At 37.8% G+C, this 25429-nt stretch overlaps 1 protein-coding gene across 2 annotated transcripts in view; it reads right to left on the bottom strand.

Annotated features, from left to right (window-relative positions):
• The window catches only part of GLRA2 (glycine receptor alpha 2), a 127510-nt gene that overhangs the window by 61023 nt on the left and 41058 nt on the right, over positions 1-25429 (bottom strand). For both annotated transcript variants that reach the window (XM_005151450.4, XM_005151451.4), the window contains exons 6-7: positions 24650-24787; positions 21843-22057 (exon numbers count right to left, since the gene is read on the bottom strand). In XM_005151450.4, the coding sequence (XP_005151507.1) occupies positions 21843-22057; positions 24650-24787 (353 nt within the window). The remainder of the gene's footprint in view (positions 1-21842; positions 22058-24649; positions 24788-25429) is intronic.

Raw genomic sequence — 25429 nt, 5'->3', positions numbered from 1 at the left:
GGCTGCGAATATAGAGATATCATGGTCACCAACTGCAGAGCAGATACACGCACACATGCAGTGAAACGAATTAATGCCTCCTGAGAACTGTGTCACTTGATCTACCAGAACATTTCTCTGTTCAGGCCCTGTTTGCCTGGCACTGAAGTGGGTGCAAGGGATCTCACACCAGTTTTGGGTCCTTTCAGGCAGGATTGAGTCCTAGCACACAGGAGACACCAGGGAGTGCTCCAGACCTCTTCTACAGCCTCTACACAGACCCAGAGGATGTCAAGAGTTTTCTGTCAGGGAATCCCCAGACACAGCCTACAGGAGGCTGCATCTCACTGGGCAGGATTAACTCACACTTCACCAAAGGATATCACAGATGGTTTCACAAACAAGTTGTTGCAAAATTGAGGATGCCACTAGCTGTTTCCATGGGGAGCAGGGTGTCTTTGTAATCTTATGATGTCACAGCATGCTAATAGTAACAATACCTCTTTATTTTTTAAGATGGTAATGCAATAGCAGGCTGTCCAGAGCAGAGAGCAGAGATGAGTCACCTACTGTAAGTGGGCTTGTGACTGTGCTATTTCACTGGAGGGTGTTTGGAGTTCACAAGTAAACTCCTGTGATGCAAAGCCTAACATGGGTCTAAGGTACATCCTGAGCTGGTCAGACACTTTTCTAGTGATGTTCAGGGCTCCTCACACCAGGGCAAGCAACGCCATCAGATCCTACTGTTGTTGATCAAAACTGTCTCAGATTCCCTTAGAAGGACAAAGTGACAAGAAAAGGGGGTCACAGACTGTTGAACAAAACATTAAGAGGTAAGTTGATCTTGCACAAACTTCATTGAAATTACGCTACAGTGACTGTGGTGTCACATCTCTATTGAACTTCTTGATTTGCTACAGACAGAAGCATGGGCAGGGGGAACCTGAAGTTACTGGGATTTGTTACTGTAGGACCAGGTGCCATTCATTTGTTGGCTGATACTTAGTTCTTCAGGTAAACCCAGGGGCTTCAGTGTCCAATTCCTAAGTGGCCTGAGGCTGAGAAGTATCCTGTCCTGTCTTCCTATGTCCTCCAGTTTCCTAGGCTAAGCCAGCCATGCAAGATCTTCAGAAACCAAGTTGAAGAGCTGTTCAGGAATTAGATGCAGGGAAAAGCAAAAAGGCTCACACACCTGTTTGCGCTTCCTATGGACACAACTGTGCTGCCTTGAATTTAGGTACTAAAACCTACTTCTGTCAGCAGATCATCATAGAGAGGATCCGCCAACTACTCGCAGTTGATCACTCTGCACTCTCACCAGTCAGATGTCCAGACTGACAGCCAAGCAGGATACTGTATTTTTTATATTATTGGGTGGACAAAGGTTGAGTTTCATGGATGCAGAGAAGTATTCATCAGGTACAAAGTTGTGTTTGACGTGGTTCAGAGAAAAATAGGTACCAGGCTGATTGCATTACCTTCCAGCTACTGCCCACCCTAGTTGATCAGAACAATGCCAGAAGATCAGGGGAAGGAGAAAGGGAGGAGACAAAAAGAAAGGTTTTTCACTATGTCGTGGTTTAAAACCCCACCTCAGTCTCCCGCAGTACCACACACCCCTTTTTCCCCCCCACCTCCCCACTCCTGGAGGGATGGGGAGGAGAACCGGAGGAATATAACTCCCACGGATTGAGATAAAAACCAATCCAGCAATTAAGGTATAACACAAATCACTACTGCTACCACTAATAAATCAATGATAAAGGAAATAAACAAGGAGAGAGAATACGATACCACCCGCCAAAACGACCCCAACCCGGAAGAGAGCTAACCCCCCCCTTCCAGCCAACTTCCAGTTACCTCCCCGAGCATGATGTGCTGTGGTATGGAATACCTCCCCAACTAGCCCAGGCCAGGCGCCCTATCTCTCCCTCCTCCCGGCCTCCCCTCCTTCCTGGCAGAGCATGAGCTCAGAAAAGGCCTTGGACAAAACCAAACATTTGAGCAGTAACTCAAAATATACGTGCCACCAGCAACCGCTCCCAGCCCGAAAGTCAAACCACAGCACCACACCAGCTACCAAGAAGGAGAAAAAATGACTGCTACTGCTGAACCCATGACACACTACTACATAAATAACTATAAAATTTTAATCAAACACATTTCAGGAAGAAGTTTCCTGTCTTTAGCTATATGCAGAGCAAGAAGATAATTCCAAACCTCTCATATGCCTGAAGTGTTGTTGGCACAGAGATATGTCCGTGTCTTGCCCCTCTTGGAAAATGCCTACAGCATGTATTGGGCTGGTGAGAGATATGGGCTCCAAGACCTGCCTTCCGAGGCTTCATCATGAGCTAGGGTTCCTCAGTTCTCATTGAGTCAGAAGTGAGACTAGTGCTGAAAGAGCATAGACACCTTAGACATTTAAAGGATTAAGCTGACAGTAATGATGTGTGTGGGCCCCTAAATAACATAACGCTATCAGTCCTTGCCTTGCCTCAGACACTGAGCTTTTTTTGAAACCTATAGGCAAATTGTTTGCTTGATGCTGGTGACATGATATGACTACAGAACTTATGGTGTAAGTAGAGAGGGACACTGGCAGGTCATAAGCTACCTGATTCACTCACATAACTTGCCCCACCATAGTCCACAGAGTTCATATATACCTCAGAAAGCCAGAATGCAAGCCTGGCTTAAGCACAAAACTTGGGAGTTAAATACAGTTTGCCACTGACACTTACTGAGCTGCCCTTGACAGTGTCCAAGACAGCTGGTGTCAAGCTAGTGCAGCTGAGCTGGGCGCTGAGCTAGTACATTTCTGGCACACTGGAGACAGCTAAGCAAACAGATGTTCTCTTAGTTTTGATTGGGAATTTATTTTCAGTTAATCAACCATGAACCAGAGAAAAGAGAAGTGAAATTCTTGTAAAGCAGTTTAGCCACCTGGATTTCAGCTCTGGATCAGATCTTACGACAGCTAAAAAGGGAGGAAACTATGAAAAGTGTCCTTATAATTTATTTCAGTGCCTATGCTGTTGTTCTCTGTAGAAGCTGTGTGCATGCTTACAGACTGTAGCTATGTGCATGAATCTATCAGGCCATGCACAGCTTTATCATATAAGATGGCAGGAGCATGTTAAAGAATTTCAGCACAGAATGTAAAAAAAGAGAATGCAAGAAGACAGTAATCTCATCAAAAACCAGACTTGAGTAAAACTGTGTTGAGGACCATTACACAAAGAATACATTTTTTAATTTTATAAAATAGGTATGAGTTCTCTCTTGCCTGGTCACATAAAAAGGCAAAATAGAAGTGTTGGTCATAAAAATGCTATATAAGAGTTAAAACCATCACTACATTCCCATGCACAACTGACATAGCCATAGACCAAGTTAGCCCTTTTTTTTGTGGCATCTCTCTGTAGTCCTTGTGTAATTGCTTTTCTCCTATAGTTTCTAAAACTGAGATTTACTGCTTTCAAGAACATATTTCCTGCAATGTGAGCAATGCATGGGTAATAGTCTGAAAATAAAAATTTTGTCCTGGAAATATTTCTAGTTTGGTTTTGGGGTTTTTTTTTCTCCCCTGACTATTTTAAAATAAAATAGTGATCCATCTTTATTTTTAGTAAGACACTGCTGGGGAAGAAGATCATTAATTAAAATAGCTAGTTAAATAGTAGTTAGTGAACCAGCAGCAGACACATACGATGGCAGGGGGGACATTTCATCTAACTGCAGCACCTTTACAGCTCTACATCTGACCTGTTATTTTTACAACAAGAGGAGAAAACCAGACAGCTCTGGTGTATCATTCAGCTCATCTATTTGAGTAATTTAGGTCAGTGGAGCTAAGATTTAGTTTACCCTACTTAGATTTAAGATCAAACCTGACTTGTTTATCAGACTCAGATCTTAATTTCTCGGTTTTGTGCTTCAGTCTGCTGGTTATCCTGGAATCATAAAATATCATCCTGTCTCTAGGAAACTTGTCCGAATTTGACAAATATGTATTTAAAAAAAAAAAAAGATTGTGCTAAAAAAATCCTCCAATATGGTCAAAATCCATATTCTTCAACAGACAACTTGGGCACCTGGTTGCACAGATAGGAGTCCAGAGTATCACTTGGACCTCTGGGACCTCCTGGAGGGTAAAGAGCAGTTGATGTCAGCACCTTCTTGCTGCTTCTCCAGGTGCTGTAAACAGCAGTTAAGCTTCAGTTCAGTGAAGCTTAACTGAGAAAAATGTGAAAGACACTCTGGAAGAAGCAAATCTTAAGAAGCACCTGCTCCAGTGCATTCTCACATATTGCTGTGCTTCACCCAGAGAGCACTAATGGAGATGCCTCTGATGCACATCTCCCAAGCCTGCCAACATGGCATGAAAACCCCGTGGAGAGAAGCCCTCTCCAAAGCAATCACGCTTCTGTACCTGAGCACAAGCTGTGAAGCAAAACCAGTCTTTCTCACAGTATTCTGGCAAGTCTGGATGGACTACACTTATGTGGGAGGGAAGTGAGGTAGCACAGGGAAGGAAGTGTGGCTGTTTGAAAACATTTGTATAAAAACATTAAATTCAAGTTCATTTCCAAAAGTGACATGAACAGTACAAGGACAGATTGCTTTTTTCCAGTGCAGCTTTGGTTTTGCATGAAGCCACCAATTTGCAGATTTCCAGCCAAGTTCATAGCATCAGAATTGATAGATGAAGGCAAAAAAAAATGCAAGATAATTATTTTCCTCCAATAACATTCTAACAATGAAATCCCAGTTGCACTGCTCTTATCTACTGTTATATCTGCCTGTTATTACAGGCATTAGTAGCAATGGTGAAATAGTTAAAGGCTTTTTGTTATGTAGCAATAAGCAGAAGTGTTGAACATGTATAATATCCTTGATAAAATTCTCAGAGGGGAATGTTCTCTGCAGTTTGCAAGCATGTGTTTATTTTTTAGATAAAATATATTTTCACTTCTGGATTAATCTCATCACAGAATTCTTTGATTTTAATCCATTTTTGAGAGTCTAATTTACAAAATATTCTGCTTTTATCACCAAATTCATGCATAAAGATTGACCTCTGAAAATGTAAATGTTTGCATATGAAAAGTAAGATGTCATGTAACCATGGCTAGTTTCAGATTTAAATTGTTTCACTGAAGGTTATCTGGTAGAATAAAAGAAAAGCAATCTTTTTCAGAGGATGGGCATACTGGGAACTGGTTGTGCTTTCACAGAACTGTTTTCCTTAATCAGCAAAGCTTCCTGTGCTTTCAAGATCCTAGACTGTAGAAATGACCAAGAAACAAAAACATAGGGAAATAGAATCATAGAATAGTTAGGGCTGGAAAGGACCTTAAGATCTAGTTCCAATCCCCCTGCCATGGGCAGGAACACCTCACACTAAACCATGTCACCTAAGGCTCTGTCCAACCTGGCCTTGAACACTGCCAGGGATGGAGCATTCACTACCTCCCCGGGCAACCCATTCCAGTGCCTCACCACCCTTACAGGAAAGAATTTCTTTCTTATATCCAATCTAAACTTCCCCTGTTTAAGTTTGAATCTGTTACCCCTTGTCCTATCACTACAGTTTCTAATGAAGAGTCCCTCCCCAGCATCCCTGTAGGCCCCCTTCGGATACTGGAAGGCTGCTATGGGGTCTCCACACACGCAGTCTTCTCTTCCCCAGGCTGAGCAGCCCCAACTTTCTCAGCCTGTCTTCATACAGGAGGTGCTCCAGTCCCCTGATCATCCTCATGGCCCTCCTCTGGACTTGTTCTAACAGTTCCATGTCCTTTTTCTGTTGAGGACACCAGAACTGCACACAATACTCCAAGTGAGGTCTCACGAGAGCAGAGTAGAGGGGTAGGATCCCCTCCTTTGACCTGCTGGTCACGCTCCTTTTGATGCAGCCCAGAATACAGTTGGCTTTCTGGGCTGTAAGCACACACTGCAGCTGGCTCATGTTCATTTTCTCAACAAACAACACCCCCAAGTCCTTTGCAGGACTGCTCTGAATATTTTCTCTGCCCAACCTGCAGCTGTGCCTGGGATTGCTCCGACCCAGGTTTAGGACCTTGCACTTGGCTTGATGGAATTTCATGAGGTTGCCATTGGCCCACCTCTCAAGCATGTCAATGTCCCTCTGAATGGCATTCCTTCCCTCTAGTGTGTCAAGAAAACCACACAGCTTAGAAATCATATAAGCAATTATGTGAACAGTGTTGAAATATTAACAGCAGTTTCCCTCTAATGGAGCAGCGGATCTAGCAAGAACACACAAAACAATGTACATGCGTCACATTTCAGATTTGGAACAATACACAAATCATGCAATACAAAGAGCCACCACGTATTTTCTATTCTCTTAGAGAGAAAACCCTCCTGGAATTTCTGTGGGTTTTTCTTTCAGCTCAGACTCCATGTCCTGTGATACATTCTTTTTGGAAGGAGACAGTAGTGCATTATAGGAAGTAATAAAATGAAATGTCAATGAAGGACACACAAGAAAGGGGACAATGACATAAGTGATTCCCAACTTTCCTGAAACAACTGCAGTAGTCTATCCAAATGGAAATACTTCAAGCTTTTCTTGGATGAATTTATTTTGGATCATCTGAGGAAAAAAATCCCTCAGTTTTTCATTAAAAGAAGATACTTATTTACAGAATGTTGATGGAATTAAAAAAAAATGTCTTCCGTTAAAAAATAAATGTACTCAAACGAGGTCTCCAGTTGGTAAATTAGATAGGGGATTTGTGTCAGTCAAAGTCTAAGTCAATCATGTTTCATTTGCATCTTGTCAGTTTTGTCAAAGGAACTTAAGATTTAGCCTCCTCTGTGAAAAGCAGATCTCAGTTGTGTGGTGTGTGCTTGTTCCATGCACATAAGAGATCCACTGATCAGATAATACTGCAGAATTTATATAGAAAAACTCAGCTTTTTATTTTCTGTAAGGTTTTAGAATTTCTCTGTGTAGCTTGTTGGACATACTAAAGCAAAGAACTCAAATACTCTTTATTAGACTCTAAGACACACCTGTAACCTTGTTCATGCACTGAACTCAACGCATTTCCCCAAAATATAGCAAATAAAATGTGATCCCAGTGAGTAAGAAGCTCTCTACTAGGCTGGAGCACTGGTGTTCTCCACAGACAGAGAGACATCTCCTATGCGTGTGCCTTGCATTTACTTTTCTGTCCTTCAAACACAAGTAATCACAGTGACATCCACAAAGGCCTAATTATTTATTATATGAATAAACACAACCCAGAGCTCTCATAGAGTAAGTAGCATTATATAAATGCTCTCTGCATGGCAGACCTGTGCATAAATGGAAAACCAGCACTGGTATATCACTTAAAATTGATATAAAAACACCAGTATTGGCGTCAGTCAGTATGCAATGTGACCATTTTATACTCAAGAGGATTTAAGATTAGTTGATGACAATCCATTCTTGAAATGCTTAAATAATTTTTATCCAGAAATGCTTGCATGGGGGAAATGACTAATGGAAGTCCTTTTCTCTGATTTCCTCCTAGAATGTACAAAGCGGTGTGCCAGTTTATGCTGAGAATTGATTTTTTTTAATCCACTGTGATGTTACATATCTACTGCTTCAATTATTTCTACTTTGTATGTATTCAATTTTCTTATACAGCTCCAAGAGTTAAACTGAGTACTTGTGATTCTGCAGTTCTTTGCCTGGTTCTGCAGACTGAATTATGCCCTGTGAGCAGCCCCACTGGCTCTACATAGGGCCTTAGAGCCACTTCCTGTAACCTGTTTGCTTTAAAGATTAACAAATGTGTAACAGACTATAATGAAACCAGCATTTGTATACCACCTCATCCCCAATTCATTCACTCTAATCCGTGTCAGCACTGCACTGAAAAAGAATGGGAAGGAAAACAATTACTTTCTTTTCCTAATACCACAGGCTTGACCCTAATCACACACAAACAGTAGATGTAGATAAGAAGATTCTCATATAGCTGCTTGTCTGGAAAAAAAAACTCAGAGCTTAATGTTTTTAATATTTCTGTATTACGCTGCACATTTTACTACTTTTCACACTGTGTGTTTGGAATTGGATTTGCCTTCCACTACTTCAGATATCTGACTTTCAAACTGGTCACCCTGGCTTCCCTTGTTGGCAAGCAATTTCTCTGACCTACCTTGCATATCTGTGTGAGTGTCAGAAGAATCTGGCAGTGGAAGTGCTTCCTTTTCTCTGTTGACTAGAAAGGCAGTCTAAAACAATTTTCAATCACCTCAGTTTTGACAGTTGGATTTCACTGGAGACTTACAAGACCAATATTTACTTTCTGATTTAAAATTGGTTGCAAAATACAGATGAGTCTATTAAAGTAGCCATCATTAGTCTAAGTGAAAAGAATTGCTCAGGCTTTTTACAGAAAGCTTCAAAAAGGCAGATGCAACTGAAACATTATTTGTTTCCATTATATGCTATTTTACTCTTTCCTCAATCTGTTATTACAAGCCACAGCTGAAAAATAATCCTTTATTCATATTCTTCATAGACAGCTACATATGAATATTTTTAGTGCATGTACATCACTAGTTGATTTAAAGCTCTACCTATTAAGGGGCTTGTTATTTATTTCTTCCTCTCTCTTCACCCTGTCTCATATGTTAAGCAGTTTTTTTTTTTTTTCCTGTGCGGTTTTTATCTTACATAGATGGAAAAGTAACTCTTTACATGGTTTAGTGCAAGATGTTCCTGCCCATGGCAGGGCGGTTGGAACTAGATGATCTTAAGGTCCTTTCCAAGCCTAACTATTCTATGATTCTATGATTCTATGATTACAGCTCTTCAAATCCAAAAGAAAATCTACATTTTAAAACTTTTACTATTGTCTTTATTTGCTTTCATTGATACTAGAAATTATTATCTATCCAGTTTTGCTTATGAAGAGCTTTTTCTCCTCCCAGACTAATGTTTTTACTGGAACTCTTATTATCTCACAATTAATGAAATTCATAAACTTCTCTTTTATGTGTTGCATCTTAATCCACATTGTTCCTATTTGATGCTACAAAAACTTGACTTCTTACAAATTCTTACTTCACCTCACTGCTACGACCCAAACCATCAGCTATTTATCTGGCTGAGGACCTGAGAGGCTCTCATAAAATCAGACCTCTCCCAGGTGGTCTAGGCACTATCACTCTTTAACTGGCTAAATGGGCATAACCCACCATTTTTCACAATACACACTGATACTCCTTGGAAATTACTACACAATTTAATCTGACTTTTCCATTTTGATTTAAATTTAGTTTTCAGCATAATTTCTTATCCATAAATGGCAAGAAAAGTAATAAAAAAAATTCATAGTGCTCCTTTTTGTCCCTATTTACACTCTGATACTGCTTCAGCTATAGCTTTCTCTAAAAGTGTCCTCCCTCTGAGAATTAACCATTTACAATCAGTTGGGGTTTCAGAAAGCAATAACTTCTCCTGGCTTACATGGCATAAGCACAGACTTTCACAATCATTTCCTTATTTATTAGCACTAAGTATGTTATAACCATACAAGAGTTAAAGATTTTAATAACTGCAATTCCACCATTGAACTAACCCTATTTGGTTTTTAAATACCTTTTATAGCATGACAAAAGTAGAAATAGGCATTAATATTGAAAGAGAGCTAAAAAGAAAATACTTAAAAACCAAGTAAAACCAGAGGAACATAAGCACCAATCAGTAGAATGTCCTGGAAAAATACAAAAAAAAAAATCAGGAGAAATTAAGAGTGGTAGAATTATAAACAATGACAAGAACAGTGTAATTAGGATTACTAGGTACTTCCAAGCTAAATGCTTGTGAAAAGAGCCCCATCCTGCTGGAGAGAAGGAGGGGGCAACATCTGTAGGCAGCATGGCTGTACTAAGCACCATGAGTGGTACTGAAAGGGACTGATAACGGACCATCAGCTATACAAAGCTGCGGGGAAAAGGTGAGTATGACTATTGAGTCTATAAACAGAACACATAGCTGTAGATGCTATATTAAAAAAAAATAAAAATTATATCGTCATAGTGAGGAAGATGATGCAGGACTGAAGTCTGAAGAAGATATCATATGAGTGAGAGATAAAAGAAGCTCGATTTGTTTAATTTACTAAAAAAGAGATCAAAAGGTTACTCAATTTCATCATAGGAATTCTTGAATGAGAAAACAGTCTGGAAAGTATTTATAGACCAGATGAGAAATACATAGCAAGAAACATAGGCTGGATGGCAAAGCCAGAGAATCCCCAGTGTATTATAGAACACAACTGTAATAACAATTGGATGCAAAAATAACAGTGTTATCCTGGAAGGCCACATTGTCACTTCTGGACAGAAAAGATCTATGATTTCTAGAAGTTACTAAGCCACATCAGAATAAAACCAGCTCCAATGACTTGAAGATTCATATGTTGGCTACAAACAGCATGGCTGAAGCTCACTATGAGGTAGTTTGGTTTTATTCTCTTCCTCTCAGTGTTTCAGTCACAAGATTAATCTTGTGACTTTTTACTACTTTTCACACTGTATGTTTGGAATTGGATTTACCTTCCACCACTTCAGACATCTGACTTTCAAACTGGTCACCCTGGCTTCCCTTGTTGTCAATTTAAAACACAAGATTAATCTTGTGACTGTAGTAAGGTTTTATTTATAGCAACTTTTCTCTGAACTCTTAATATTATTTAAAGTTGAAAAGTGCCTACCCATATCTCAGTAAATGTTAGATCTGAGTGGGGTGTGTTTTTTCTCTACCCTGGGGATTTTTGACATTTCAGAAATGTCTTCTAAATTAGAATAAAAAAGAAAAAGTAAAAAAAAAAGTCACAAATCATAAATTAAATATTTTTAAATCATGTCAGTTGAACTATTTTCATCATTTCTATTCTCACATCAAGCTTTTTATTTTTAGATTTATTTTTAGATTGATTAATTTTTGATTTCCAAATAACAAAGTAGTTTCAAAAATAATAAAAAGAAAATGCTTTGGAGAAATCAGACAGGGCTGGTTGGAAGTCAAGAGCAACAGTTTAGGAAATTTTTCCAGTAAATGAAAACAGTATTCTAGGTATCCTTTACAGAGCTTCAAAAAAGGGTCTTTTTGTTTTGCAAAATACAGTCCTTCAGAAAAAAATTCCTGACCGCATCTAAAATGTATATAATTTCTGGAATACATATCTAATACAATGCATACTACACAGACAAAGAGGATTTAGGAAGAACTGTTTATTTGATTTTAGCTGAAAATAGCAGAATTTGTTTCTAGCTTAAAACTTTTGTTGTCTCTTGAGGATGGTTTTCAGCCATCATTCTTAATGGCATCTTAAAAAAGTATGACTTACAAAAAAAATGTTGACAATGCAAGCACTGGCAAGGATTTATTTTAAAACCCTTTCACAGATGGCAGAGGAGATGGGTCAGATGTTTTTGAACTCTGCTGTGGTCAACAGCTGCTTTTGAGGATGCTTTTCCTTAACTAAAAGGGAAGTACATCTGGAGGAAGTAAGCCTAATTGTGGAAATCGGGAATGAAACTGGCCAGATGAACTTGCCATGAAGCGCAGTGCCCATATTCAGGTAATCCACAGTGGTTTAATTAGATACGTCTTTCAATTTGGGAAAAGCTTCTTCTGAAACCTCATTAATGCAAGAAGCTAATCACCTCTTATAGCTGCTTTTACTGACAGAGTTTTACCCTAAAACAATTCACCATGAAATCATTACCCAAGCTACAAATCTTGCCTGGAAGCATGTACAATATGCACTATTTTGACTTGCTGCAAAATATCTGACTCCTCTTCCAGTTAATGTAGAAAAAGATAAGAAATCACATCTGTATGACATAGAGTGATTGGCTCCTAACACTTTTGGAGTGAGCAATACAGTGTTTGTCCCCATTCTAAGAAGGGATAGGAAAATTGTTAAAAAGGAAAATCAAATTCGTATTTTTTATTTACCAAAAAGACAATAGCACCCAGTTAAAATCAACGCTACACCATTCCTAAAGAATGGCAAATGGATCAACTTCAGAGAAAATAATTAACCAATTACAAGAATAACTATTCTTCCAAATCACTAGATAGGACAGATAGAGAAAACAAGACAAAAATAAGGACAGAGTAGTATTTTAACCCTTCTGAAATACATACAAGCAAGGGGGGTGGTCACATCCAAATACAGATATATGCAGAACTATGTTGTTCTGCATTGTTGTCTTCATGGCATAACCTCATCATCCTTAACTTTGGGGAGCCCTGGTAAAAAGTAAGAACAGTGCTAAAGCCTGAGTATCTAAATGCTTTAATTCACAGCATATCCAGTGGCAGGATTTTGTTTTCATTCCTAGCAGATTCTCTTTCTGCTAGAAGGCTCAGGAGATAGCAAAATGCAACCAACAACCTCATAAAACAGATCCTGTCAGACAACTATAGATTCCTTAAAAAAAAACAAGTGAGCAGTTTGATTTTTTTAATGAGAAAAAGCAACAGAACACTGTCTAACTCCAAGAGTTTTTATTATAATTCTGACATTTGGACTGTTTCACTTTTTAACTTTTCATTTTTCCTTTGTCAGTTTGATGTAAATTTAAACTGGGTTTAAGTCAGTTGTTGAGCAGACCACATTCAAGCATAGAGTGGTGAAATCCCGGAAGGTGGTACTCTCATTGCTATTTGTGACCATCTATGTGGTTCCCTGGAAAATTAAGAGATCCTTTTAAGTTGATCATGCCTTATACAGGGACGGGCATCAGTGTCCCCTGACCACAGATAAATTTTAGAAGTAGCTCTGTTCATCATATTTTAGTACAAACCTATCAACAAGAGTGTTTTGATGGCTATTATGCACAAAAAGGAAAATCCCCTTTGCAGAAAAGAAACAAACAAAAAAAAGCAATAATTTATATTGATTAAATACTTTTAAACTAACATTTATACATTAATACTATGAACCATTCTGTAAATACATATACTGAGGAACATTTGTTATGGGTTCTTCCTTTTTTTAACTTATGTTTTCTGCTGTGATTTAGTTACATTTCTCTCCTGACATACTGAGAGCTCTGGTGCAATTCTCCAGAGCCTTAGCCTCTGGTAGAATAAGGAAAGACAGCACATTGTCTATTTCTCACAGGCAGGGAAGCCTAGCACCAGATAGAAGCTACTGAGGATCAAAGCTCTTTGCTTTCATGTTCCTTTCTCTTTGAGACAAGATATCTCAATTAACTCCAAGCTTCTGGGAAGAAGAAATAATGAGGAGAGGAGACTACTTCATCATGTTTTTAAACATTACTACTAGGATCTGTGAATAATAAGGCATTCTAGAACACATTACTATATATTCCCATGACTTAAAACCAAATTATGTTTTTTTCTTGACAATGCCTATTCAGCTGATTTTACTGCAACAAGGAATAGTGCACCTCACTACTGGCAAATTTAAGTCATAGAATCATATTTGTCCCTGAAGTGTTCAAAAACCATGTGGATGAGGTCTCCAGTGATACGGTTTAGTGGTAGTCTTGGCAGTCCTGGGATAACGGTTGGATTTGATCTTAAAGGTCTTTTCCAATGTAGTTGATTGTGATATGGTTTAGGGTGAGGTGTCCCTGCCCATGGCAGGGGGGTTGGAAGTAGATGTTCTTAAGATCCTTTCCAACCCTAACTATTCTATGATTCTATGATTCTATAGAATCATAGTTTGGATTGGAAGGGACCTTCAAAGGTTACCTGGTCCAACTCCCCTGCAATAAGCAGGGACATTTTCAACTAGACCGGGTTGCCCAGAACCACTTCATAGTCATATCATAACACAAATATATGTAAAAACAAGATACTGAGTCATTTGAGTCTTCCTCCTGCAGAAGTTTGTTTGATGTTTTAATGGAGAAAAGAAAGTTGCCTCTCTGTTTTCTTTCTGAGGTAGTGGGAGACAAGAGGAATGTGTTAATAGTTCTAGGATCAGTATCAATGATATTTTTGCCACAGAAATGTTTCCCAAAGAAAAAACCAAAACCAAAGACCTGTCATTCAAGCAATGAAATTCAAGCAGCTGGGCTGTAACCCAAAGACAACTTTTGGAGAATAAGACATTGATGGCTCAGCTGTCTTAACAACCATGTGCAGTGTGCACTGATGTTCAGATAGGAAGGTGGCAGCCTTAAGGTACACTTCAAATTAAAGTGTCTTTTCCCAGACTCCAGGGGGTCCCATCAACATTTTTTCAGATGAAATATTAACAGAGGATATTCATAAGTAATACTCCTAGATGATCTAATAGAGCCAAGACTTGAAATGAATGAGCCACAATAGTGTGTGTTGTTGCTTCAGAGTGGGTTTGCAGTACTTATGTGTGTGAAAGAGTGTCAAGGAGTGTTCCTCAGAGAGCTGCTAAAAGCTACCAGAAGGTCCTGGAGGGTGCAACAACAAAGGCAGAGAGCCCCAGCACCATGCCAGGGTTATGAAACAGCCATCAGACTGGTGAGCACAATGATTTCAACTCTTCTCCGATGCTTGAAATAGGCTCCTCTGAATGCTAGCCCTCCCAGATGACTGCATTATAAAACCTGCTGAGGAAGTGCCAGGAGTACTCAAACTACATCCCAAAGGTATTCAGACACATTTTATTGTGTATTTTTAGCTGTCACGCATGGCAGCAACCACTGTTTTTGTACTACAGTAAATACCACTGTCTTCCTATGCAGAAAGCTAAAGTTTAACTTAGTACAGTGGAAAAAGTGACTGATTTACTCAGTTTTTTATTTTTTTACTTTCATAGCGTACAATCTGCTATAGATATATTAGTCTTTATCAAACAACATACCAGTCAGTTATCTTTGCACAGAATGAAGGGCAGCAAATATTTCACTAGAATCTATGCATAACCACTGTAAGACCCAAAGATTCACCACATCTATGTCCAAGTTAAACAAAATAATGTGGCCATTTCTAGCAACAGATTTATATGACCTGTGTAACATCTATGTCATTGTTCGTCCTGCTCTTCTCACAAGAAGCATGGAACCCTGCTGTATTTTGTCTTCCTACCTATGCAGCATACACAAACCTTAGGTTTTATAAAATCAGTAATGGTTGTGGAATGGGAGAAAAAAAAAAATCTTCCTATAATGGATGCATGATCACAGCATATATAACTGTGCAAAGCTTGTCCAACATTGTTTTAATTAAGATATTGCTCCCACTGAAGTTGTTACTTCATAGACTATCTATGTATCAAACTAGATCTTAAAGTTGCAAGACTTACAAGAAAGGAAGGTGTCTTTTACAAGACCAGCTGATGTATGTGGTGGCAGCAGAGAAGTTTCTGGACACCACATACACTTTTCATTAGGGCTAAGTACATATTTTCAAGCTGGTATTAGCATGATCACAGCTATTAATACTTGAAGTGGCTAGAAAGTTCTCTGTGTTACATCACATATCATCTGATACATGTAACACATCTTCCACTGCAGTTCAAACACCCTGTTGCCCTCAAGCACAAGCCCATTAACATCTTACCTCAAAACCGTACATGACAAAACATATGTAAAGGGGGAAGAAGTAAGAATAAAGAAACAGAATATGAAAAAGCTGTAGAGCAGAATAACAAAATTCCTTTTTGAGCTAGAATTTATGAGCAGGTGTTTATAAGGAGCTTGACAGTAATTTGTCTGGTAATATTTTGTAGGACAGATTATTTTACACACAGAACTATGTTTAGTCATGATCAGTTTGTGCTCAAGTAACTGCTTCAGTAAGCTGCAATAAGCAAGCACATGCTCACTTACTTATAAACTTTGTTTCATTTTGGAATATTTTTTGTTGAAAAATAGGTTCAGTCTATGGGATGTCTTTTGTTATGTAATGTAGAAGAGATCCTTGTGTTCAGATTCAAATACTGAATATAATATAACAATGGATATTGAAAGCATTGTCTGAATATAAGGTTTAGTTGTGCCTAGCTTAGCCAAGCTCAAAAAAAAAAAAAAAAAAAAAAAAAGAAGCGGGTCTCATGATAATATAAGTAAAAGAAGGAAAGAAGGAATATATGTTAAAACTGTAGTGGGGAGGGAAAAGAAAGTTATATAACAACATTGGAAACGTACAAGAGAGTGTTAAAACGTTTCCACGTAGGCACATGATCAAAGAGCAGATCTTCATTGTTACCTGACAGCACAGCCTGACTTGCCAAATGTTTGGATAGCATGCCCACTTTTATTAGGGTCAAGAAAACTGGCAACCACTAGGATGTTCTTTTTTAATCCACTCAAGGCCCCCCGAATAATTTTTTTGTAAAGTGGAAATTTGTTTGCAGTTCCCTTATCAGAACATATAAATATGGGCAAGCATGTTAAATATCAAGGTAATGTTTTAGGAACATCAAGTCTCCAACAGGATTTTGTAAACATCTAATAAAAATAGGGTTAGCTTAATTATTTCAGGCAGTGTATGATGTGCTCAGATACTCGCATAACCCAAGTTCCAATTAACATATCTCGTGATCACTGAATTACTCCTATATTTCCTTTTCAGATCCTGAGACTAGAGTAAAAGTAATTTGTCAAAAAATTGCTTCCATTCAAAGTTATTTCAATTACTCCTTTTTTACCATAATTCTGCACAAAAACATATAATCTCAGTGTTGGGTTTTTCTTTTTTTCATGAAAGAGTAAGCTGTCACCTTAGGTTCTGTACTTACTATGAAAACGAATGAAGAATATGATTTCTGCTAACAGCATCTATTCCTTTTTCTTTACTGCTATTCTTGTTTCTTCCTTAAAAAAAATAATATCATGGCATCATTTTAACTTTAATTCAAAATATAAAATGTGCTGTATTCTTGGAACTTCTTTATTTCATAACTTTTGGCATCCTAAAAAGGAGAGGTTACTTTTACAGACTGTAAATTTCCAAATATGGTGGGATAGTGGAAAACATATAAAAGCAGTCATTTACTGCCAAAGGGCATAGACTTCTTTGACTTTGTTTTTGCAAGTCTCTGCACCTTTTAGAATAAAATGCTTTTATTGCATTTGGTAACGCATTTAGTGATCCAAAGCCAAATGAAGTGAATAGAAGGACTCCCAGATGTTTCAGTGAGCTTTGAATGAGACTTTTTTTTCTGCAGAGATTGCTCCCTGGGGAAGGACCATGCATTCATCAAGCACTGTGCATTAAAGTAACACAATATGAATGCTGTGCAACTGTGTAAAATGCAGTTGCTATCATTTACTTGACTTAAAGTGTCCTCAAATGTTTTGCCTTATGGCATTAGAAGTAATTCATTTTCTTGGGCTGTTGTTGCTAAGGTTTGGTTTTTGTGTTTTAAGAAGGAAGCAATCTGAAAAATACCCAATTAGTAGCACAACAGAGAATTCATTATTCTTTCAAATGCCTCATTTGAAAGTGCTTGAAAACTTTTGATTCTGTTGATTCAACAGAAGGGAAGCTGTATAAAAATAAATAGAATAACAAGAGAATGGTCATTCAATTATCTGAAGAATTCTTTTCTAACACTTCTCAACAGTTCTACACTATTGCACATTGATATCCTTCCCTTTATTCCCCCAACTTATATACAGCTGGGACTGTAAAAAACATGAAGGCATATTCTATGTCTCCATGTCTCTCATGATGCTCAGACATGCCTTAATCCATATTTTGATGAATACATACTGCCATTTTTGTGCTGTGGGTCTGATACTTCCAGAAGGTGTTGGATCTAAGTTTGTGCTGTGCCTTGCATGGATGTATGGTAAGTTACACCATATTCCTGATTTTGTGCCATAGAGTTTCTCTGCATAGATGAAGTCCCACAAATCCTAGCTGCAAGCAGGCTCCCTGGTTCATGCACAGAGCTCACACAGAAAGCTCAGAGTTTTGTGAGGTTTTCATTGCAGTTGTGTGGCCACACTGATGACCCAGCTGACAACCAGGATTTCTGCTCAGCTGATCTGATCGGCAAGAGCTTCTGGTGTAGCTGGGTGCACAAACATTTATCTAGCCAAAGATTCTAAGTGGAAAATTATAAGACCAGAGGAATCCAGACACAGAGTATCAGATGTAGGTAAGACATACACATGTGAATGTGTGGGAAGGGGAACTGATCATAGGAACCCTGCTATTTTGGATCACAATTCCTGGGCACCCCAGCGATGGATTAGCTGAAATGCAAAGAAGGTATTCAAGCCCAGCTTTGTGGATGAGTTCCTCACCACTTCCTAACACAACCAGTAAGGGTAACTCTGGTTATAGGAATCCTCACTATGCTTCTGTAACAAACACAGAATAATTTTATCACTGTAATAGATTTTGACATCCTGGTGAATATTTTTTTGCAGCTACTACCTATACAGCAAATCATAATTTCATCTCCATGAAGGAAGAAGGATGCAGTATTTCTCAGCTTATGTTAGAACTGTAGAGGAAGAGAACCTTTCTGCTTTCTGAAACAGGCACTACAGAACAGTAGTAGCTTTTCTGGGATCTAATCTCTCTCATGGTTTGTTCTTACAAAGAAATCAACTTCGTAGAAGAATAAGAAAAAAATGTATATTTTTTTATCACTATGTTACTTGCATTGAAACTTAACCCTCTATTCTTATCCAGAATTTAAAAACACTCCAAAGATAATAATTCTACAGTAATACTGCAAAAATTACCAAAGAAATAAAATTATACTTAATTTAGAAGAGGCTTTATAGATGTTTCTCTTATGTGCAGAAAGCATGAACCTCAGTTGGAATTAATTGCATTCTTTCCTTTCCTTTTCTTCTTTTTAGTAGTCTAAATCTTACACTTAATTTTCAACACTGGAGTGCCTAATGTCTGTGTTGCCATGACCTATCACTGTGAAATCTGTGTATCACAATGAATATTAGTTATTAATACAGAAAAGAGCAGTTCTAAGTAAACAGAACTCTGTCATGTAATTTTATACCAGGATTGAGAATAATATGTATGTAATTACTCCTGAACAGTAACACTTTCATTGTTTATATAGTAACTTGGAAACAGACAAAATATCTGACTGGTAATCTTACCACAGTTCTTCTGTGCCTTTTTTAAGTTCCTTTTAAAGTGGTGTGTTTTAATGCTTTTTTGTTGTGTTTTTTTTTGTTTGTGTGTGTGTGTGTGTACGTGTATGTGTGTGTGGTAAAGAGCTACTAAAATAGAGAAGAATGAGAAGAAGCTCTTAGTATGTGGCAGTAGGAATCTGAAGATAAAGTTAAGTTGCATAAATGTGTATTGTTAAGAACAGGACAAAAAGAAGAATGGGGGAAAGTAGAACTCATATTCAAATGTAGGTTGCTTTATTGCTTTCACAAAGCAAGGTTGCATCTCTCTTTTCAGCAGTCTTGCAAAAATAAACCTGTCATATCTTATTCTGTTAGAATTTATGCTTGGAGCAATTTTTAAATGGTTGTTTTATCGACAGCCTAACTTCTTGTGTCATAGCAATATGTAGAAGGACTTAAAAAAATTACTTTTAAAGACCCATTTTGGGACTTAACAGTGATTTGATTCAGTTTTTATTTTTATTTCTAAATACATTTCAGCTGGACAGATTTTATTAAGAAATACAATTTTGGTAGTAATTTACAGAAGAGGTTTTAAAATAGCTGTGTGCCTGCAACAACAAAAATTTTCTGCTTCATGTAAGGAATCAAATACTGATGATGAGATGTGTTTGCACAAAAAGCCTGTTTTGAAGCACTTTTATTTTGGTCAGTCCTCTATTTCTTTAGCCACCTGTGTCATCCAAAGTGGGAGTCAGAACCTTCAAAAATCCCCATGCATGTTTGTTCACTTATATAGAGAATAAAACTATAAAGTACAGCTGAGCTGAGTTACACAATGAAATGGCAACAACCAGGTGTAGCCTGACAAAAATAAGGTGCTGGGCTATCTGGTGAGGTACTTTCCCTTAGTGCTTATCTTCTGGCAAAGGAGCACAATAAGAATGGAGAAGATGGAGTAGGGTCAGAGCATCACTGTTCTCTGAGAACTGCTATGATAAATGTATTTATTCCTGAGGCTGGAGGAGAAACTCTCCACTATCCAAATAGACACAATCATATTCTGGATATGACCATTTCTTCTACTTAGCAAAAGCCCAGAAAATTATCCAGCAAATACTTTTCTGCTCAAACAAGGCAAAATACAAAAGGGAGAAACATTTCAGCTGGATCAAAGGCATATGACAAAAAGTATTTCTAAAGCATCAGCATTTTGGGCATGCTAACACTGCAGAACTTCTTGGCAGGTTATGTTTGCCCAGTTGCAAATGCGGATGGAAATCTCCACTAACATGATTGTACCATCTCTAATTCCCAAGCCAGTTAATTTGGAAGAAACTTGGAATATAACACACTGAGTCGTGCAGTACCACCTAGACACAGTGTTCATTGACTTTAAATTTGCTATCTACAGAGCCTGCATGCTCCTTGCCAACATTATCTCTTTGTTGACTTTCTTTTCAGAGTGTTCACTTCGCAATATTGACTGAATTGTCTGAAAAAGTGTTTAAGAAATTATCCATTTGAAATGGATATGAAGTTAATATACAAAAGACTTTCAGTTTGCATGGAAAATTATAATATCTTTCAGTTTGAATGGAAAATTATAATATCTCCAAATGAACAAGTGAAGCTGAATCAACTGCTGTAGTCACCAGATTTTTAAGTAATATTTTCTCATTACCAACAAAAGAGTAACACAATCTGTGCAGATTTTGAAGTTGCCCTGTATATATGTATATATATATATATATATATACATACACTCCACTTGAACAAATCACAGTATTTGGAATGTGATTCTGCGGATAAAGTAGCACAAAATACAACATGCTTTTTAGAATGGATCATGTTCTATACAAACACTCAAAAATCTGTGCTTTTCATTGCTGCTGTGATCCCAATCCATGTGATTCTGGACTTCTGTAAAGAGAGATTATATCTCATGACTCCTTATACTATTGTAAACTGACATACCTTTGAGCTCTGTCCCTTAAAACTGTAAAACCTAGGCATGAACATGAAATTCTGTTGGGACTGCTATCAGCAGAAGCATTGAGGCTGTGCCTATGCTGAAAAGAGCTGTCAGCCTGACTAAACACAGAATCCAGTTTGTAATCTATAAAACCATCTACAGCATCTGGCCTGGATTAAAAGAAAATAAAAAACAACACAAAATTTTAGTGAGTGTATTTTTGTGGCTAGAGAAGATAAAGGTCTGCAGACAACACTTGGATGAGAACATGGACAAATTCTGCCATGAAGCAAAGACATCAGCAGTTCCTCACTGAAAATACTCCAGAGAAACTTTCTAGGTGCATACACGTGTTACATATGTATATGTGTGTGTGTATTTTATATATACCTGTTTTTTATGTATATTTATATACACATTGAACTAAGTGCCATATCTAGAAACACCAAAATATCATGAAGTCTAACAGTCTGGAAAAGACCAGAGTTCATAGAGTCCCCAGTCAGACAGAATGAAAGCACTTTCAGAAATACAGTTAGGTACCTAAATATTTCAGAAAATCAGGCATTGACATACTGAAAACTAAGCCTCAAAACTAGCAGAAACTCTAAAAATCCATACGGTTGAATCCTCTAGCCAGCCTGCAAACCAGCAGAAATCTGCCTGAATCCAAATGCAAGAGTACTGCAAGTTTAACATCACACTGTTACCCCTTTCTCATCTATCCTTATCAGATGCAAATTTACACGGATCTTTGAGAAACTTAATGAGTAGTACAAATACTTCTTGTTAGTTACAAATTGATGGTGTAAAATTATTTCCTTACTTTTGGGAGGGAAGCTCTTGATCCTGAGCTTTGCGTGGTCATTGTCAAAACTGTAGTGATACCCAGTGCGACTCGAGCTGGAGCAGCATCCATGTTGATCCAGAAAGAAACCCAGGACAAAATGACAATCAGCAGGCTAGGAATGTACATCTGGATTAAATAGTATCCCATCTGACGCTCCAAATGAAACTTGACTTCAATGCATGTAAACTTTCCTAGAACATGAAATTACTTTTATAAATGCTTTTTGCACATTTTTATTTCATTTTACAAACATAAGTCAGGTGTGTGGCCTGTTTCCTAATCTAACAGTATAAGCAGGTCCTGATACACAAATGCAAGTCAGCCTTCTGTTACACACTAGCCTGGGGAACACATGGGACCTTTGAAGTAGGCTGTACCCAGTTCTTCACATTAACTGAGAAAACAAATATTAGCACAGCAGTTTCACCTCCAGAATATATGTGTTCCAGAAAATGTAATGTTTTTTTTTTCTTTTTCTCAGAATTCAGTGAGATTCTATTTTAGTCAAATATGTTTAGTTCTAAAAGGAGACAGCATTTTCCTGTTTTAATGACACGAGATTAAGAAAATGTATTTAAAAAATGAATTAAAAACTGCTGGTCTTACAGCCCTATGATAGATCACACACCTTCTCATTCTGGTCATGTCATTTGCCTGTATCTGTGGATAATATTTCGCAGCAGAATCAACTCAATACCTACTTTGAATTTTGATAAAAGTCTAACTCCAGGAACCCGCAAAAATCTCTTTGTGGGAGGTGAGTGATTCTTCAAACACAGGGGTAGCAGAGGACGGAAGTTTAGGATTGCCTGACAGCAGAGCTAGTTGTGCAGTGGGGGATGCATAGCCCTGAGCTGCAATATCTACTGATGCAGTCACCATAACTTTTCTGCAAATTACTGTGTGTTAGGTACTGGGAAGGCTGTCATTTGAGGCAGACTACATCGAACAGGACAAAGACTGTCACTCCTGAAGTTTCATGCTTATGGTTTCAGAGGACCTCTCTTGTGCTGGTTGGTCAAATGCATGAAGATGCCTTGTTCCTCATTCATCTTTTCAGGAGAAATGAGATATTTTTTCTCCTTTTGTGATGTACGCATATTTTTCTGCTAGTCTAGAAAGCTGAATGGCAGGGTGTGAGAGTTGGCGCAAAGGCCAATGCAGAGGCTGCTTGACAAAGAGAGTAGGGAAGAAGAACTGAATAGTACCTTCTGGCAGGACAGAAGCTCTGAAATGGGTGACTGTACCTGTGACCCTAAAGGCAGACTCTGAGACATGGATAGTAACTGATCCTGACCCCCCAGGGGGACTCCAGAGGGATGAGGTGGCCATGGCATGAAAGAAGCCCAACCTGCTGAATGCTCTCCAGATTCCTGGGGCCCAACCTGGACAGTGTAATTAGGACAAAGCTAAATAGTACAACTTTTATTCACATTTTAATTTGACCAAATCTGAAGGAGCACACTATAGAGAAGGCAGAATGTGGGTGCCTCCAAGCAAAATATTTTTTGCTGGAATACTGCTGTCAGTTCCCCTTGACAAACTACACCCTTGCAACTTCTGATACCTACATGTTTATTTGTTTAACTACATATAATGGAAGCTTTTTTTATCCATTGTGGGGAGTCTTCCTGGATATATAAGGAAGTTATTGCCTGTGATCTCTCTCCTCCCTTACTTTCAGTATTTGTCCCTGTAAAGTAGTTAGAAAACCAGATGAACTCAGTTATTCAGAGTCTGAGTCACACGGTGGGAAATAATTTATGTTTTATATATACCTTTTGGAATTTACTCTTAGTTATCCCCTTTAAGTATAAGAAGTCACAGCAGTCCCCCTTTCCACAGGTCTTAGATCGTGTAATCATAAAGTTTTCCTTCCTTGGCACTTTGGGCCCCAAAATGCAAAGCTGCATTTATAAAAATGAAAAACAGTACCTGTCTATTCATAAGAAATTAATATGACTTTATTTTTGGCAGAAGCAGAACCTCTCATGCTGTATTATTTCAGTCAGCAAAACAAATGTATTTGATGCAACTGGATTCACTCTTATGCTGAAATCATGAAAAAGCTATTTTAGATGAGAGGGATTATATCTAATCCCAGCAAGCACCCAGCAAACTGTTCTCTAAATGCTGTCCCCATTAAATAAACTCCAAGCAGCTAGATCAAAATTTTAACATTCTCGCTGCTCTTTAGAGCTAAAAACAGAAAACACAGCATTTGAGACTTCAAAATAGCAAATATGAGAAAAACATTGGAGTATTAAACATTTAATTTCTCATGCCTATACACTATTCAGATCAGCAATGAAAACATTGTCCTTTCAAATACTATGTCTCATAAATTAGACCACACATAAAAGCTGGTGAAAATTTGATATTTTTCCTCACCAACAATTTGATATACTAGAGAAAAATATCAAAGTGATGAATCAATATTTAAGAAAAGATTTACTTTGCTAAAAATGTTCCATTTTAAGGAAATCAAGACAACTAGATTTTTATTAGTTTTTTAAGACCTTAAATTCCTTACTGATTTTAAGACTATTAGAATGTGTAGACTAAAATATCTTTAATTAAATTAAAGCAAATTTGGAAACAAAATCTTTCAAACACAAAAACAAAAGGGATAATATTTCCTTTTTTTTTCAGATGTAAAAAAGTATGGCTGAAAAGGCTTTTGATTTCAAATTATTTTTTTTCATTTTACCCCTTTTTCCTTTGCCAATTGACACAAGATACCATTAAGGCGATTGTAGAAAAAAATGTAGTATAATGCTTACCAGTGTTGTAATGTTTTGTGCAATAACCAAGTTCTTTATCTTCTTTCAAAATAAACTGTGGCAAGGTTAAACCTTCTGCAACTTGCACAGGTCCATCACTTAGCCACTCAAATATCAGATCATTCATAGTGTAGCCAACTACAATAAAGAAATCAGAGTTTGTTAGATGTTAGCTGACTGAAAAACATCAAAAACAATTATTATTATGTCCAAGATGCATGTGCTTTATTGCAACACATGTTATATTTTTAAACTGTCAGGTTAACAGCAGCATTACTGCTGTTACTTGCCAGTTACTATTACTGCACTATTACTCTATTTATAGCAACAAGTAGCAGCATTCTGAAATACTGCCCTAGTTTGCCACTAATAAGTAATTTTGCTGGCCCACCAAAGATACCGTTTACAACTGAAATGACATTTCTCTGTGCTTATATGTCAGCCTGCTTTATTTATTTGCTTTATTTTCATCATTCTTTGATGATGGAGTTGGTGTGCACCAACAAAACAAAGGTTTCTAAACTGCCTTTGCTAAAGAAAAAACAGCAGCTTTTGTAAACCTATGAGCTTACCAGTGAGAGATGTGAAGGGAAAAGAGGCTTTGATTCACACAATAGTCTTTTTGACTGCAATGGCTACATCTTTATGCGTAAATCAGGGCCTTGGGCAACATGGTCTAGTGTGAGGTGTCCCTGCCCATGGCAGAGGGGTTGGAAGTAGATGATCTTAAGGTCCTTCCAACCCTAACCATTCTATAAATCTATAATTCTCTGGGCACAA

Source organism: Melopsittacus undulatus, chromosome 2 (assembly GCF_012275295.1).
Source record: "Melopsittacus undulatus isolate bMelUnd1 chromosome 2, bMelUnd1.mat.Z, whole genome shotgun sequence".
NCBI classification, from domain to species: Eukaryota; Metazoa; Chordata; class Aves; order Psittaciformes; family Psittaculidae; genus Melopsittacus; species Melopsittacus undulatus.
The sequence above is the reverse complement of the archived record's forward strand: the minus strand, read 5'-3'. Positions and strand labels throughout refer to the sequence as shown.